The sequence below is a fragment of the Gymnodraco acuticeps genome, unplaced genomic scaffold (assembly GCF_902827175.1).
Source record: "Gymnodraco acuticeps unplaced genomic scaffold, fGymAcu1.1, whole genome shotgun sequence".
NCBI lineage: Eukaryota > Metazoa > Chordata > Actinopteri > Perciformes > Bathydraconidae > Gymnodraco > Gymnodraco acuticeps.
This window is the reverse complement of record NW_022990764.1, coordinates 1,875,518-1,894,502: the sequence shown is the minus strand read 5'-3', so window position 1 is coordinate 1,894,502 and position 18,985 is coordinate 1,875,518. Positions and strand designations below refer to the sequence as shown.

At 39.5% G+C, this 18,985-nt stretch overlaps 1 protein-coding gene across 4 annotated transcripts; it reads left to right on the top strand.

Annotated features, from left to right (window-relative positions):
- The first annotated feature begins 219 nt into the window (after window positions 1-219).
- On the top strand, window positions 220-17,655 carry LOC117556802 (RNA-binding motif, single-stranded-interacting protein 1). Of its 4 annotated transcripts, none has more exons than XM_034232332.1 (13): window positions 220-534; window positions 5,483-5,640; window positions 7,059-7,117; window positions 8,504-8,595; window positions 11,635-11,792; window positions 12,626-12,705; window positions 13,277-13,392; window positions 13,713-13,762; window positions 13,861-13,945; window positions 14,214-14,264; window positions 14,890-14,955; window positions 15,082-15,196; window positions 15,291-17,655. In XM_034232332.1, coding segments are annotated over exons 1-13 (1,083 nt in total). In that variant the 5' UTR covers window positions 220-483; the 3' UTR covers window positions 15,293-17,655. The 4 variants fall into 4 exon arrangements, with proteins under 4 accessions (XP_034088223.1, XP_034088222.1, XP_034088220.1 ...); XM_034232331.1 differs by having other exon boundaries at window positions 15,082-15,162; window positions 15,291-15,500; XM_034232329.1 differs by having other exon boundaries at window positions 221-534; window positions 14,845-14,955; window positions 15,082-15,162.
- Window positions 17,656-18,985: the final 1,330 nt, after the last annotated feature.

Sequence of the window (18,985 nt, the reverse complement as noted above, 5' to 3'; positions counted from 1 at the left end):
ACAATGTTTATCTATTATGTATTTGGATACAACACTAACTTGTATGATTAATTAATGCTAACACGTATTTTTTAAATAAGAAATATCATACTCTATTATCTCAGTAAGAGCGACTTGATTATAATCGAAGTCTGTTTCGGGAACATTGTTTGGGGAACGACCCTACCACAAAGCTCAGATGGTTTCTCCCTCCGTGGCAGCGTCAGTCCTCCTGCGCAGCGCTGACTGCAAATCAATGAAGCCAGTCAAACGGGGCTGGGCAATCGAAGTTGGGACAATTTACGGAGGTTTCTGTTGCCGGATAGTCGACGACAACAAGGATATGTATACAGCTAATATGTATAGCATTTCATTTCTGTGTCCATTATCGGAGTAAGGAGGATTTCGATGTCAAAAACATTTCTACTTATACGAGGAGTTTGATATATTTCGCTTGAAAATTGTAGCTTAACTAAAGAAAAACAGCCCCTATTCGAACTGAGGATGATTTTTGCCAATACTGGAAACCCACTAAGGACTCCGTATCGCAAACAGGTAACGTAAATACGCTCATATTTATCAAAGGCTACTTACATAAAACACAAAGGTGACTTCATGAAAGTTGCTGAAAATGTCTATTTAACAGCAGCTCACAGGCTGAATAACTGACGCTTAAACAGAAAGAAAACTTACTTTGGGTTACGTCAGTTAAATTGCCGTGTGGTGTTGCTGTGTGTGATGAACCATCAGATAATGCATAAAGAGAACAGCCTACTGTTCGGGCTGTGGTCCAGCCAGGTCCGACCCTGCCGGAGAGACTTGGCAAAACAGTCTGCTCTCCCATCTAAGAGCATCACTTTTTACACATTTTAGATTATAAAGATACACATGGGCTGGCATTGAACAACACTTCACTTAAACTCGACCAAATAGAAGTTTTAAATGTCCATACATATATCCTTTCTTAGTTTGTAGGCCTACCATTGGATGGCTTCTATTTTGTCAAACTCACTTTCAATGATGAACCCCAGGTTACCTTAAACACACCACATTCTCTTTCAGTAGGTTTCTCTATGTTGTACACAATTATAAAGTATGGATGACTGCTTGTCCACTGATGCATTCACTTTGTCCCAGTTACATATGGATTTTTAAAACTCCCTTTAGCCAAAAGATTTGAATAAGCATATCCACTGTGCCGTGCTCTCATGCTGTTATCCTGTGGCTCGAGCGCCATGGGCGAGGCTTGTTACTGAAAGCCCTGCGTATTTCCATTTCGGATATGACGGGCTCTGTTGGTCTGGAGCTGGCTGATAAGATGCCGTCCCCTCCCATCACAGCCTCTCACAGTCCTGCTTCTGAGAAGACAGGGAAATGTGTGACAACTGAACTCACTTCCAGTCCCTGAGAATAAAAAGGAAGTTGCACTCACCTGAAGCCCATTTTAAGGACATGGAGTTTAGGGCTCTTTGACAGGAATTCTCTGTAAATATAACTTGTCTTCAGTGTTTCATATGGTTGAGTGAGTGTAAGACATAATTATAAAGTTACATTCCAATTGTTTTTTTTAGATCTTAAAGTTTTTATCTTAAGCCCCATTGATTCCCAACATTTCATTGTTGGTTTTTCTCATTTCCTGTCGTAAAGTTCTAACATTAATATATGAAATATGAAATATACAGTATTGACCCCACACTTTTTTTCAGGCCTGTTCGTAATTGACTGTTAAGAATGAAAGAACCAGTCTCTCTTAGATGCTGAGAAATAAGTTGTAGTATCACTTTATTGTGATAAGGGGAAAACCATTTGATTATGAGCCATAGCCTACTTTGTTTGTTAAATGAAGTGCAGTATGAAGACTTTGACTGTATAGTATAATAATGAAACAATACTTGCCAGCATTGTTTTGGCCCCTCTTCACCATCACAGTCATCTTGAAATCACTAGTTCAAATTAGGTGAGAAACGTGCATTACAAGTTCTATCCAGCGTCATTTAGGAAGTCATTCCTGTGTCTTCTAATTCCTGGCCTATTTTCTGATATGTGTGTCATGTTTCCTTGTCTTACAAACATCAGGGAAATCCATTTAGATACTCATAAGTAGTTTGTAATTGAAGGCTAGTCACGAGAGTAACTGTGACATATTGCACAATTATTATAGTCCAGCCTTCTTTTATCACGCTTTCCGAGAATTGTAAAAACATTTCTGAATACTCCCGTCACACATATTCATGTAACAAAAGTAGCAACATTATTGCTGTTGTCTCTATGGCGAATACTAAAGAGAGGTTTTGTCAGATCACCCAAGATAATCCCTTTACCTTTAATTTGTGGAACAATTTAGCTTGCAGCATACACTGAAGCCATGTTAATAATAATGTTATAACGCAGACTATGCTTTAGACAGATAGCCTACCGTGTTGTTATGGTGGAAGCAAAAGGGACTCGTGCCACCAATCATTCGGGACTAAGTCAAACTGGTTTCAGTGAGAAGTTATGTGAGGCTGCCGGTCACAAGAGAAGATCCTCTCGTCCAGACTTGGGTTGCTCAATCCTGTCAGCACTTCATGCTTGGGATTCCATCAACTTCCTCTCAGCTTGTGAGTCCTCAGAGAAGGGGGTTGGGGGGGGGGTATTCAGTGTAGGATAGGAAACAAAAAGACAGACTCCTGGAGGGGAGAGCTCTCAGACTACGACATCTGTGTATTGTAAACATACAGCACAAAATTGCCCAATCGCTGAAGGATTTTCACTTCTTCTCCTTTCACACAACAACAGGCCTGAGTTCCAGCTATTATAAGAAACAAAGTCAAAGTCAGCTTTATTGTCAAAATTACTACATGTGTTATACATCCAGAAATCTTGAGATATCGTTTCCCGCAGTCCCACAGTGACTTTATATACATAAAACAAACAAAAAGGGCATAGATAAACGGGATATACAATTAAAAAATATATTATATTTAAAATGAAATAAATATGAAATATTAATACTTAGTGAAAATCGCAGTGCCAGTTGTTGAAGTCTGTTCAACATTATCTTTTTTTTCAAATAGGGAAAAGATACAGTCATACAAGAAGTAACTCAAACCCTTCTGAGCAATAAAGGGACACATCAATAAGAGTTATGGTTAAGATCCAGAGATGATTGTTTATGTTGACCTGCGAATAGCTCATTTGGTACACCTCTTAGACGGTGACATTGGTGTGACACTGATGTCAGAGCTACAAGCCCCTGTAGACCCTTAATGTGCTGACTGCCAGGGTGTGATGGAGATTGTTCTACAGATATGGATCAGTGCTCTGTAAAACATTAATCCTCACACCGGTCAGAAAACCAACCATATACTAATGATGGAGTGTACAGACAGTCATTATATTTAAGTGACTTGGTGAGGGCACACGGATGCCATTCATGGTTTATTATCTAGGCCAGGGCTTCTCAAACTCCGGACCAAGGTCCGGGTCCGGATCGAACTACAAATCAATCCGGACCGAACCCTGTGTCCGATTCTAAAAAAAAATTCAAAAAAAGACAATTCTGATTCTGATGTAAATTAAAGTGGACCTATTATGCTATATTGGAAAAAATATATTGTAGGGTCTTAACTATACAAAACATGTCTGAAGTTTTTTGCTTAAAACACCAAACAGTTCACCCATTTAAGCCACACTGCTCATACCCCTCTTTTGCAGCCCTGTTAGAGAAACCCGAAACACCGGATGTTGGGTTCTTAGCTTGAAAAAAAAGAAAAGAGGAGGCGGAGCTAATGCCTGATCAGAATTCTACCGGAGATAAAGTTACATTCTGTTGTGATAAAACGCCATCCTGTTCTAAACCACATCATGGATTATTTCTGAAACAGTATGGAGCTCAAATGCTTTTTCTCTTGCGGGTTTATCACAAGGTGAGTTCCTTTTTTGATTTCCTGCTTTTTAAAACGCATGTGCTCTCCAATACAGGTTACTGAGTGTTAGCGAGGCTTGCTAATGTAAACAAAGACGAGATTACGTCCAAAACACGTCAGGCATTGTTTCTGATAGCAATTTTCTGTGGGTCCGCTGCCGATTTGACGTCAGATCGGCAGCAAATCTGTATCCGCTCGTTGTACCCCTGTTGTTAAAAGATTTGGGTACGGAGGAAAAGAGAGAGGGTTTTATTTTAGTTCCCCGACGCACCGGGGACACATATTTATGTATAAAAGACATCACAAAGTGCATTTTGCATGATAGGTCCCCTTTAATGTATATTTTCTTGTGTCTGACGCGTTCTGAGAATGAACGTGCATATATTTACTTGTGTGCGCGAGCGTGACATGCATTTAAGTTAACCGCAAGTTTACCTTGACTTTCTAATGCTTCTAATGCCATTTTGCCGAGGTTCAAGGCATTGGCTACAGACAAACAGTGCCATTTCTCCCACTAGTTCAAGCCATCACACTGTATGTATGTATTGAATGTGTGTGTGTATACAGGGGCGCCGTTTACCGACAGGCAAGTGCTTGGACCAGAAGGGGGCCCCCAAATAAAGTAGATTAATCCAATCCAATCCAACTTTAGCACTTTAAAACCTCCTGACCAAAGTGCTGTACAGAGAGATACATACAATATAAAACCACACAGCTCACAAAACATAAAATTAATTAATTAATTTAAAATAAAAGATACAAACCAGAATAAACGTAAACATTTAATAAAAAATTAACAAATTAAGAGGGTCCACAGCAACGACAACATGAAAGACCCTTTAATTTACTGCAGCAACAGCATAGCACGCCGAAACTGCTTCTTAATTTCCTTTTACTTTAGTGGCATTGATCCGGACCATTGACCTTGTATAAAATTCACAAGTGGACCTTTAACAAAAAAGTTTGAGTACCCCTGATCTAGGCTATTTCTCCCTACTTATTTTTTCCAACATCTTCAAGCAACTTCTCTTGGACATGGACAAGGATAAGACTAACTTAAATCTGCTTTAATCAACACTGGACCAAATGACAATGTGCATTTGTAAGGGGTCATCTATAGTGACATACCCAACCCAACTCTGCATTTCCCCTCAGCTCTCCTCTCAGCTAGAGTTTCAGCATCTTTTATTGAACTGTTTTGGTTTTATAGCCTTTTGGTTAACTCTTACCGCATCAGCGTCATTGCCAGATGCCGTAAGCTTTCTTCAGCCTTGATACAACTGTAAAATGGCTGGAAACACAAGTGTAAATGCACACTGATAATATGTTCAAATCGTGTTGATTGCTTTTTTCTGCTGCTCCAAAGTGCTGCAAAATTAGTTATTTAGATTTTTTAAGTAGATAAACGCTGCTAGACCATGGTTGCACTTCTCGCCTTGCTGGAAAATGTATTGTACAAGTGTACTCCAAGGTCTTTTACTACACTGTGGACTTGATCATTTGGTTCCATGATGATACACAATATTGTTTGATTACCACTCTGCCTGAACTTAAAATGTAACTACATTTTCCTGTGTTTTCTTCACCTATTCCAGCCACTTGTTGCCCCGTCGTCCCACCCCATGGCTCCCCCCAGCCCGAGCAGCAGCAGCAGCAGCACTGCAGGCTGGGACCAGCTCAGCAAAACCAACCTCTACATCCGAGGCTTGTCCCCCTCTACCACAGACCATGACCTGGTCAAGCTCTGTCAGCCGTGAGTACCACACTTCCTCTCATCAATATCTGCTATTGATGCTGCTTATTGACTCTTTTTTTTTACATTTTAGAATCTAGTTTGAATTTGCAGCGGCAGTAACCGCTTGCCTTATATTGGTTAGAATACAAAATAGGCGTTGAAAAGTTACAGGTTAGTCTTAAATATGCCATTTTGTTATAGGGTGTTGTCTTTTTTATCATTTACTTTTGTGCATGTTCTTCCTTTCCTTCCTTGCTCTTAACCTTTTTATATATATATATTACCATATTTTATTCAATATGCTCCTTAGATAACTTTTTATTTTATTTGTTTTAATTATTTTCTCCTTTATAGCACTGTGAAGCACCTTGAGATGATGTTGTTTTTAAAGTGTGCTATATCAATGAAATGTATTATTATTATTTTCTAATATTATGTCTTTGAATAAGAAATGGAACCCTACATGTCTGTTGAAAATGATTTCATATGAAATCCTCTTTTTATAAAGAATCGAGTAGTTTTGGACCATGCAAGAGCATAGTGAGACACCTATGGATTCATATGTGAATGTTGGACATTCTAACATTCTGCCATATTAGAGGATCCTTTTGAATATGACAGAAGACATGTATCTTGAAAACCACACCTGTTGGGCGCAGCAGCAGAGGCTTCATATGTCATGTGTGTAGATAAAGGAGAGATACTGTCGGCACTGGGCTCGGCCACCGCTCTCTTTGTGCGCTGAATGCTTTATATTTGCCAAGCAGAGAAACCACCCTGGTGCCTCAGAGATTTTATTTGCCCTTTCTTACACAATACTGACTTTGCGACACAAAGCTGCCAATTCATTCTCTGGGTGTTAGACATATCTCACGTATTCATTTTGGTGTCATAATTGCATTGTTCTTTATTTTAACTTATAGAACATTCAGATAGATTATAAAAAACAATACTCACATATTATTAACTTTGACTGTTTTTACATGTATAAACTGAATCACCTACAAAATCACAGTTAAAGGAGTGAAGCTTTTGAGACTTTTTGTGTAAGAAAAAAAAAAGGGAGAAAGAGTGGGGGTTTTTGCCTATTACCCGACAACATTACTTTTTTTCTCCTTTTTAATTCATAACCGCCGTGTTTGGTTAGGCTGGGGTTTGCACATACGTACAAGCATACATGAGTGATAGGGTGTGCCTTTGGTGTGTCTTTATGAAGTTTAAGATAGTGGTTTAGTTCAAAAGGGACTATTTGGCTTCGCACTCACATGGTGGGGATTTTCTGCACCACATGAAAACCGCTTCCTGTTTCTCATATTTGTACAGTGATGTCATCGGTTGTTGCTCAACCCTCCCTCTCTGTGTGTTTTATAACTGGCTCTGTCTGGTTCATACATAATCCAGCTACCAATTGCCTCGCCTTTCTACTCCTCCCCTAGGTATGGCAAAATTGTGTCAACAAAGGCCATCCTGGACAAGACTACAAACAAATGTAAAGGTGTGTAAAGTTGTTTTTCTCTTTACGTCACGGTCCCACTTTTTTCTTACCTCATTAAACCAATGACGTTCCCTGTAGGATTTCACGTCTAAACTTCCTATAGAATGGTAGACACCCGGTGATTTTATGAAAGTCATTCAGCAGCAATGCAGTTGTGTCAGATGATATGTCAGGAAACAGCTCGGCTGCTTAAAGCTGCCTCCCAGCTCATGTTATTTTAAGCCTCAGCCCTTGTCTGTTAATGTGTCACTGCCGCGGGTGCTTCCTGGGAAAAAAGTGTCCGACTCCTCCTCCTTCTGCTGAGTGACAGTGTTGGCCTTGGTTCATTTCTAGTAGACTGCCCATCTGACTAAAGAGGGATTTACTGATTCTCTCTTGTGCTGATCGGATTAAGAGAATGCTTTGTCACTCTCCTCTGGATTATACAGATGCCAGTTAATCGATGTCTCTCAGTGAATGGGGAAAAGGACACTGTTAAAGACCTTAACAGAGCTCTCACTGAATTTCAGACGGCTTCTCCAAAAACTTGTGCGACCTTGAGTTTCTCAACATTGTATTTGAACTACTTTCACAACTATTCTGAATTTATATTAATTACTTGAACAAAGATTTACATGAAACTCTTGGTACCAAAGTGACCCATTTCTCAGCTGAAAGAGCCCTGACATGATCACCATAGTTAAGCTCGAATAGGTTAAATATAGCGGCTGTAGTTGAGGTTATGGACTACAGGTTCACCCTGCTTGTCCCCGCCCCCCCCCCCCCCAGGACAAAAGGCTGACCTGAGCCATGAACGTCACGCTGGTATCTGCATCATCAGCGCTATTCTACCTCTAGTTTCAAAAGCACACAGACAAATATGTACACAAAAACTCACGTAAATACACTAAAACTGAAACAACTAATTGATTGTCTAACAGAAAGTGTATTTTAATAATTAATTTATCATATCTTTCTCTGGTTCCACTTTTCCCAAAAGTTAGTCATTTGTGGTGTTGTTTGAGTCCCTGTCAGACATAACCAGGCTAGGGATAGTATCACAATTTGCTCTGGGTAATTAAGGTTATCTATGGGAATTGTGCTATTGGCTAACATTAGATATAGACGAAAGAAAATGATTCATAATTAAAATAATCGCTATTTGCATGCCTAAAATACACATACTTAGATATGCCTATAGTGCAAAAGTATATAAACATACATACTGTACATTTTAAATAGTAACACACTGTATGTAAAGCTTTATTTGACTAAAATGATACACCCACAAATGAACACACACTATTAACCATCCACCGCAGAGAGTTGAAGGTCAGTGCATGCTTAGTCGTTTCTTTGTGCTTGCTTTAGAATATCGTGCTATAACTGTGCTGCTTGTCTCCTCAGGATATGGCTTTGTGGACTTTGACAACCCCACTGCAGCTCAGAAAGCTGTGGCTGCCCTGAAGACCACTGGTGTCCAAGCTCAGATGGCAAAGGTGAGGATTCATTACAGTCTAATCCGTATATCACGCACATGCAAGTCACCCGGTAACACGGTTTCTCCTCCATCTGGCTGGGGAGGCGAGCTAAACCTAATCTACGTGGTATTAAATAACAGGGCTGGAATCCGTGAATGCGGGGTGTATGCTGCCCAGCCATTGGTCGGTAGTGAGTCTGAGAGTTGAATCATGTGTTGAAACAAGTGGGTATTTGTGCATAAGTGTAGGTGGAACTTTATTTGATTTTATGCATTTGCACAATTTACCAACAGATTTAATGAGGCGTAAGTTTGGCCTTAAATAGTATGTGCGTCTATTTGATTTGAAATGCCCTGTGACGTCACAATGTCCTTAACTTATTTGTTTTACCATCAAAGAGATCACTTGAATGCATGTGTTCTAGTGAGTTGTTTGCTCTATCAATAGTATCTCTACCCTCCACCTGCTGCACTCTGAGCCTTCGTCTTATTGGTTTAATTCTCTACCCTGTCCCATGTCCGTTTCTTTTTTTAAATTGAGTTTGACTCCTATAATTGCATTAATAGTATAGTAAATATAGTTTGAATACATTTAACATCTGTGCTCCACCACTTTCTTATTCAATATGTCACCGATTGAAAGTTAGCAAAGATATTCTGTTAGCCTACAGCTTCCGGACAGGCTTCATGCTTAAGAAGGGGTGCAGACTGATTAGTGCCAATTGCTAGACTTTAGGGTGTAGAGATTCGAGCTGCTGACAGCTGGATAATGTAGCAGTCAAATGATCCACCATATGGACATACAGTACTCGTGCTGAGACTATGAGACTAGTCTTTTTGTCTCCTCCAAACAAACATATGATTATATTTAGTATCTCTACTTCAAAAATGAACATACCTCAAATGAGGCTTTATGCAGCAAATATGGTTCAAACAACCGTAAAGTTTGCAGGGAGTACAAATAAACGAAAAAAATAGTTATAATAAATTGTCATTATAAATAAATAGTTTTCATTTTAAACTATTACTTAAATTGAAATGGTTCAAAATCTTGCTTTAATGGAAATAGTTCAAACTATGACTTGCAACGGTGTGTGGACAGTTGTAATTCAACACAGATCCAGCTTTATTTGTTCACCGAATAGTATAGGAGATTTTCAAATGGTGGGCTTTTACTTAAGTCACCTAAACTCTTTGACAGCAGGAAAGGAAGTAAATAATTGTGTGTTGTTATGGTAACAGGAGCCAGTCAGGGGAAAGTTTGTTCCCATACAGCACTGAGCAAGAACCCATGGCCTCATTTCCCTGTCTGGGGATCTGTAGAGCTTCTTGACATGCCTCTGTGCACCCATTTTATTTTTTTAATTAAAATAGATCCAGGGCCATGCTGAAGTTTAATCTTTGTATTGTGGAAGGTAAATGCCATTATAAAGTGTGAGCCTTTCACTCTAGCTTTATTCTCACTATTGCTGAAGCTTGTTTGGACTTAATGAACACTCTGACAAAGGTCCCTTTTCCTGTTATTTTATCAGCCTTCAATGGGCTTTCTCTCATTATTATTTCATCGGCAGGTGGTGGGAAGTGGCCAGATAAGAGTTTCCCTGCTTTTTACCATATGCTACTTCAATGAATATCTAGTGATACTTGACTATGTGCTTTCCTTTCTCTGTATGCATATAAGGGACTCATTTAGACTTGTATAGAATGTTATTAATATAGGCAACAATATACCATTACATTATTTTAGAATGTATTATTAAGCAGTGGGAATGCCATTAATAAAGGGACATTCTTACCTCACTCATGGAGGTTATGTTTTTGGTTCAGTTGTTGGTTTCGTTTTTGTCAAACAGTCAGATTGTGAAAAAGAAACTGGCCAATATTCATGAAACTTGGTGAGGGAGGAGAAATCTCTGGATCAGCAGGCTACATGTTGCCAGAGGAAGTGAAGGAGCAGCACATCCCCGTTCCCCATTACCACCATTGTTATACCCTTCAGCTTAAAGGCCCAACTGCTTCAGTGGAGCTGCTCAGTAGCAACAGAATAAGGCTGAGGCTGGACCAGGCATCTACCAGGTGAATGTGAGGGTGAAGAGTAACTTCCCTGTATCAGCCACACCTATCTTCATCAGCTCTTCTTCCACAGACATGCATCAGTCACAGTTCATCACTGACTGGTGGTTTGTGACCCATCCAAAGGACAACGAGAGGTCTTATCTCACTGCAATCATTATTGTCCTTGCATTTCTCTTAGCTGTTTTTCACATATGTGATTTTCTTTCTCCAAAATGTCTTTAACATGGCAAGAGAGTCTGTGTTCAAACAGAGGAGCTGCTATGGCTGAAAAGAAAGATAGCAGCTTCCTGTTATTAACAATACATCAAGTGCCTAAGCGGGAGGTCATCTAGGGGACACTTAGCCATATTGCTGCTCATCCCCCCCCACCAAAGGCCTTCAAGGTAAAGCTGGGTTTGGTTGCAGAGCAGGCGGTGGCTCCATCTTTGTCCTTTAATTCTGAAATGTAGATTTCTCTGTCAGTGTATTACTTTTAGTAATCCAAGCTGTCCCTGTAGCCGACTCTGTATAACACACCGCTGATGAATATTAATGGTGAGGGGCCGCTCCCCTGGGAGTCGTAGCCGTGTCTTATGTTTCTGCTGATGCTATTAAAATACAGCGAGAAATCAGCTGATGTGAGCCTCAAGCCACCGTGGGCTGCATGCAAATCTCTTATTTATCACTGCTCATATAGTGACCCTTTACCACCTAAAAGCCCCAACAGAGACAGACAGGGAGAAGCAGAGATAAGCAGAGGCATGTTAACCCCATTACTGAAGACCTTATTAGAGACTATTAAACGTTTAGCCATTTCCAGGGAGAAAGCATATGACATTGCAAGAGAAATCTCCGCCGCTCCCCTCTTCCTCCTTGTAACCAAAGCCAGTGTGAAATTGATACTACAGAGGAAAGTTTTATGTGTTCCCGGGCGTTTTTCAAGCATTTCCCGAATCATTTCATTACCTCTGGTTTCCTGTTTCCCCTTCTTTTCCTTGTGCAGCAACAAGAACAAGACCCGACAAACCTTTACATCTCCAACTTGCCCATGTCCATGGATGAGCAGGAACTGGAGAACATGTTGAAGCACTTCGGCCAGGTCATATCCACGCGCATCCTGAGGGACTCCAGTGGACGCAGCAGAGGGGTGGGCTTTGCAAGGTCAGTCATTTATTGTCAATGACTCATGGTCCTGACGTATTTTTATACTGGTGCCACATATAACATTTTAACAACAAAATAGCCAAACTAGAGGACATAGAATATGATACATTGATGTGATTAAATAGAATAAAGAGACCTCTTTACATGGTGACATGGAAATTACGTTACGACATAGAAAGGGGGACTAGTGGCAGTATTGCCTTCATAACATTAGGCGACAACGTAAATATGTATTTTAAATGTCTAATAGAATATTGCTAACAATACCAAAGGGTTAAAATCCATGCTATAGGAGGTAATGTCCACTACCCATGATAGGATATTGCTTAAAACATTTCCATAGAACAGCTTTCAAATGTAATAAAATCATCATTTTTTTCAGATTTTCTCTATGAATATCCCCTCTTAGTTTAATACAGAAAGAGCTTAATTTCTAAAATGAATACCTAAAAACACATATCTATGTTGCCAAGAACAAGGTGGAGAGAGCAGATATGTATAGACAAATGGAAACTCCTTTAAGAAATAGTTTCGCTATGACTGGATGGTTTAATTATACGTTTTACTGCAATACCTGACAGGCGAGGCCAGGGTCATGTGTGACATCACAAACATGTTAATGTGTTAATAGGTCTGTGTGGACACAATGGTGAAAGGTTTACAAGTTGATTGCAATCGACAGAATGTACACTTTGAGCTTACATTCTTTCATAATGATCCACCTCTCCCACCTTCCCAGAAAGGAAGTCGGTTTTGGAAAGCACCTGCACAATCTTTGTTTCTGCAGTTGTCACTGATATAATTATACTGTATGTCTTCTATGTTTTCAGGATGGAGTCAACTGAAAAATGTGATGCAGTCATTTCTCACTTCAATGGAAAGTTTATTAAAACACCTGCAGGTGTTCCAGGTAAGAACACAGTATAACTCATCTAACATTCCTAGGAGCGAACTGCAGAAATGTAATGAAAACATACTTAGTTTAACTGCCATGCCATGGAAGTAATATGTGAAAGAGAATAACAGCATTTGTCTTGTGATGACTATAATGTGCACACTGTTAATGGCTGCCGTGTATCGGCAGAGTGAAGTGGACTGCCGACTGATTCCTGCCTCCAACAGGAGTCAGTGAGTCTGCTGCTCACATACATTCAGCACTAAGTGGCAGAGCACAGACAAAGAAAACCAGAGTGGGGGGGCTGCTCTGTGTGGCATCCACTCCCTCTCTAAGCTTTTAAATTGGATTATTAGACTGAAATAGTCTCTGCTGGCCTTGCCTCCTTTAGGAAGGGGAGGGGATTACAGCTCCACAGCTGCCAAATTAGATGTCTGCGTTCCCAGGTCGCCGAGTAAATGTGCACTCCCCTGACTCTGGGGAGTCAGTGTCTGTATAGCAAGCAATAAGAGACAGGAGTGTGTGTGATTATGTTACTCTGAGACGAACATTTTACATTATTCTCCTGTCCCTTCTCCCTCTTTAGTATCATCTGAACCTTTGCTGTGCAAGTTTGCTGATGGTGGACAGAAAAAGCGTCAAAATCAGAATAGATTTGTCCTGAATGGTCGTGGCTGGGGAAGAGACGGTGACTCTAGACTGGTAGGTTGTGATGTGGAACAATTCATAATGAGGAATAATAAATGAGGTGTATCTACAATGATTTAACAGCAGACAGTATAACTAATATTACAACCTTTAGAGTTGTGCTGTTCAGTGATAACAAATATCCTAAGGAATACATTGCATGTATCTGTCACTCCTATATTGTAATCCTGGTTATGCACCCTGTAGTCTCAGGCACCTGCTTTCAGGTTTGAGCACAATAGATACACAATAGGTTGTTGCATGCAGGATGATGCTGTGTGTCGGTGTTGCGTGTTGTGCTTAGTTGCCAAACCTGTGCTTTCTTTTGTTCCCAGGCTGGAATGACACTCACATATGATCCCAGTGCAGCTGCTTTGCAAAATGGGTAAACTACAACAACAGATTATATTCCCCTGTAGCAGTCAGTATACATATTATTATTTTCTAAACTTCACTAAATGGCTCTTTATTCTGTGTCCCCAGATTTTTCCAACAAGCATACAGTATTTCAAACAGGATGATTGCTCAATCCATGTCTCCTTACATGTCTCCTGTTTCAGCATACCAGGTTTGAATATGTTTAAAGATTGTATGTAGCTTTACTTTAAGATACAACTTTCCATTCATCATTTCACACATAGCAACTCAGCATTCGTGTTTGTAAGCCATGTGTCATCAGGATTCAGGAACCTGTCCTCTGGGCTTTTGGAGGTGTGGGTTAAATATATGACAAAGGGCACAGTGGCCCTTTCATGACAGTTGCCAGTGAGCATGTGATCTCTGCAAATAGCAGCTGTGCAATTCCAGTGTGTTTACTGACTTGTGTGATGTTCCAGATGCAGAACCCATCCTGGATGGCTCATCAACCCTACATCTTGCCCCACCCTGTAAGCGTCCTTTTTTTCTATTTCATCACTGTGGTTGTAACACGAGCGTAACCTTTTTCCGTAAACAGACGGACACAATATGGGAGAGAAGTAGTTACACATAAGGTGCCACGGATCCTTGAGGATTTACAGTACTGCAGTGTTTGTATAGGAGTGTAAAAACGACTGCTTTGGAGAGACTAAATTAAGCTGTGTATTTGATGACAGATGACGAATATCTTACAACAGATGGGTTTGAAATGAGAGCGAAGAGTATTTTCTTGCGTTGAGTCACAGTAGAAAACATTACAAGCTGCATCAGGCCAGCCAAGATGCTTATAGACAACTTGCTCAACTTGAGTCTACTCCCCTTCTGGTGTGGGCATTACATGTTAAGTCTGAGATTACTCTGCTTCCCTTCTCTGAAATCCAATCCTGCAATATACATTTAAATCCTAGATATTCTGCATCCTTTTCGTCATTCTAGCATTTTATTTTTGATTTATTCGTTTTTTCAGTAGTATTTCAGTTTTCGAGGGGAATATTCCTTCAATGACTTTGCTGCAAATCTTCCTCTCATCCTCTCACACTCCTCTTCCAGGGTACTGTGTTATCGCCCTCTATGGACCCATCTATGTCACTACAGCCTACTTCCATGATGGCCCCTCTTGCACAGCAGATGAGTCACCTCTCGATGGGCAACGCAGGAACGGTAAGGGAACTCTGCATGGGATCACATATGAGCCCACAGATCATACCTATTTGGGAACAAGGTGTTTGAAGCACTTCATTCAAATGTAAATGAACATGCAACATGACTCTTTCCTTTATTGTGCAGTTCATGGCGGCTAACTCAGCTATGCAAGGAGCATATATTCCACAGTATGCACACATGCAGACATCAAATGTTCCTTTAGAGGTACGTGCAACAACATCACTGCAGCCTGATGAATGTAGGTCACTTTTGATGAAATGCCATGTAATGCAATGTAAAGAATGATCGCTATTTAAAACAGAAGTTCATTTTTATTTTACTCTATGTTCCAGGAAAATGGTGCACAGTCACAAGTGGACTCTTCCGGCAATCATTCCCCATATTCCTACCAACAAACCAAGTAGTTCTGAGGTAACATTTGGAACAACAGCTGAAACAATCATGTCTACGGATGCTGAGGATCTTTTCACTGTTTTGCACAGGTTCTGCAAATGTTTAAGTGAGACTATTTTTGGTATCATGTTCAGAGAGAATATCTGACTTCATCAATATATATAAAAAAAAATGTTTTGAAAAAGTTTTATTTTCATACTAGAAAACGTTTATTTTTTACCGAGGATTGCCACAGGATACACAGAAGAATCATGGGACTAGTTGTTCAAGGTGCATGATAGTAAATATGTTTTTGTTGATATTTCCAGACTTCTTTTTTGACATTTTGAAAATGATGTTTTGTGCTTGCTGTGTGAGTGTTGCTCTGGTGAAGTGTTACGTGTTGTTTTCTTGTAAAGTGATTTCTCGTAGTGCTTTAGATTGATCTTGCTGTCGGATTCAAATTCGCCTTCATAGTTATGATACACTGACCACAGAGAGCAGCAATAAGCAAAACAAAATGTTGAGAGCTTTTGCCTTGGAAATTAGCGAATCTTTTAAATCAATGTGTTATTGCTTTCCCCTACAAAACTAATAGAAAAGTAGATGGCATTTTAGAGAAACCGTTTTTAATGAGTCCACATCTGAGATTTAATTCAATGTAATATTTATTTAGTAAGAAGACTTTTCATGTTTCTGGATGTTGGACTGTGTTACCTTTTTGAATCTTGCCTTTTTGATTACTTGGTATTGTAGATGAAATTGAACTTGGTAGGGTGGGGGAATGAGAAGGGGAACGTGTTTTGTTTGTCATTTGTGTTTTTATCTTTTTGGGTGATGTTTATGTTTTTTTTGATGGGGTGTGTCTTTTTCACATTTGATAAACAAACAGAAAAAACATAGACTTATGATTGTGCAAAAAAACGAATTGCAGCCTTGTAAAAGAACGTAGGCAAAAGTTCAGCGAGTTGGGGGTGTAAAATAAGATGACTACGTGTGTATGTTTGCACCTCGCTCTTTGAAAGGAAACAACCTGGGCACTTTCAATTGTAATTTACTTCACCAAAGATTGTGAAATAGTACATTGTTGAAATCATGTATCTCTTTAACCCAGGACACAAGTGACTCTGCAAACCAGATTGCAGTTTGGATAGTGTGCCTTTTTTGTACAATAAGGTTCAGTTTTCATAGGTAATAGTACAGTACGGACACACACAAGCATGAAGTGCAACAAATTAATTTCACACATAAAAATGCATCATGGGTATGAATACGTTGAAAAGAAAGAACATTTAAACTACTATAGGTGAGCGTTACAACCTTCTTAAAAGAACAATTCAGATAATGTTTTGATCTTAGTGGATTAAAGTAGGCTTATATTTCATTATGGTATCCTCCAGTAAGCCTGGGATTCGACCTGGTGGTCAGTGAGAGCAGTTATCTACCTCAGAGTTTTCTTTCTCCTCTGTAGTAGGTCGGGTTAGCAGGTCCAGCCCCACCTTCCAGACCAAATGCCACGCTCAGGAGCTGGCCACATACAGTTGTTTCCTTATAGGTCGTTTTGAATACTTTTTGATTTCCTTCAAACCTATTTTTTTTAATGATGTATTAGTGTAATCATTTGAGTAGGCAACTACATGTTCCTACTCATGTTCAAACATCCAGTTTCATAGTTTAAGCTGCTTTTATGGCAATAAATACCAGAGGCTGAAAATTGTTTAAACAATGACAACAAAGCATGGGGTTAACTGGATCTGTTCTCCTTGTCTCCAACATGTTTGTTGCTTTGTCGAGGGTCTAGACAGACTCACAGCAGCATTTCCTCTATAGTTAACTTGGATGTGCAACCAATGTAAAGGGCTGCTGTGATTATACTTGAGATTTCTGTGTAATGCCTAAGACTGAGAAGTAATACTGTCTTGTGAGGTGAATGCTGCTAGTGGCGTCTGAACCAAATGCCATAGTATCTGGGTCAAGAGTTGCAGAAGTGCACATAAGAAAACATGCTCATATAAGTTACCACCATGTTGAACAGTCATTAAGTTATATGAAAAAAGTTCTAATTTATGAAGATTGTTGTACAGACAGCTTGAGAAAATAAGAGATTTTCATAGAGCTATATGAAAGTTTAGTGTTTTATTATTTTTTTTAAACTTGTGCCACACAATTGCCAGTGGTAACTTGTATGTACAGTTTAAAGGAATCTTTTTGTGGTGTTTGTTAAAGCCAAAGACTTTTGTTTTTCAGTAGAATGTTGCCTAAAGTTTATTATTTTCCTTTCTTTGACATTTTTGAATAAAACCTTTTAAAATTTTCAACTTTTAACTGATTGTAAGTCGAGTATTTTTTCTTCACCCTGAACCCTGAGTATGTGTTTTCACATTTGATTGAGAATAAACGGTAGCTCACCTATAATTGAGTATAGACAATACAATTAAATAAATGGTTTATTGGTATAGTCTGCCAGTAAAATATACTTTAAGCTTGCAAGGGCTGAGTCCAAACACAGTCTCTGACGTCTCTCACATTTTGATTGTTGTTAATAAGGAATCTGGTCTTATTAGAATTTATAATATGCAAGTGTTAATAAACAACATTTTGAAAGTAATGTATCTTTACAAAAGATAGATACAGAGGTGTCCCAACACCTCGGAGATGGAAAGTATCATGTATATCTCTGCATTTATCGTTTTTATTTTTAAACACAGTGGAAAAAGATACATGAGTCGGTTTTCATTGACAAATGTTCAAGAACACAAAAATGGGAGAAGAAAATAAACATCTGTTTTGTTCCCCCATGAATGTAGCAGCTGACAGAGGCCACTTTGATGACATTTTCCTCCCCTATAGCAGACACCATTATTGTGACAGTGACCATCTCATACCCATACATGAACCAATATTTCTGATTTTGAACTATATAAACACTGTCGCATGGTATTGTGGACAATATGTGTGGCCTGGGCAGGGTGAGTTCTGGGTATCAGGAGGTACGTTGTGGTGGGAGGAGGGGGCATCTGTGAGCAGGCCTTGCCATGGCAGATGGGTCCACACGGTCTCCTGCAGAGTGTTGTGCCACCCTACGGGAAGCCACCAGCTCCAGACGAGGAGCAAAACTAACCCCCCAGCTGTCTGTGTTTGTGCCACCTGCGCCTGCAAGCAATGAAGATGAAACCCCTTCCCCCCCTGAGCCTCTCTGCTGCCCCCGCCCACCTCACCTGCTCAGATAGGAAACACCCTGAATCAAAACCATTCTCAATACATTTGGGCCAAGACACTATATTTAGAATCATAGAAGAAGAAAAAAACGTGTTCTGATTGGTTTAAATATCTGGTACTTGGGAAAAATATTTAACATTAACTTTGTTATTTTTAGACCATTTTAAAATTGACTCTCTTAGACAAAGTCTGGATTTGTATAAACATTCTATTTATTCTATTTCTTCCTTATTATGATTTTTGGGACAATATGACACTGTGCTTGCAGCACCACCAAGAGCTTTTTGTGTGTGTTATAGTCTGACACTGTAGGTCTGTTTTTTTTAAAATTGTTTATACAAAAAACACTGCTTTTCCATTAGCTCTACGCTGTTTGCATACATTTTCTACTTACTAGATATGTTAGATTGTTATAACATCCCAACTGTTTAAATTG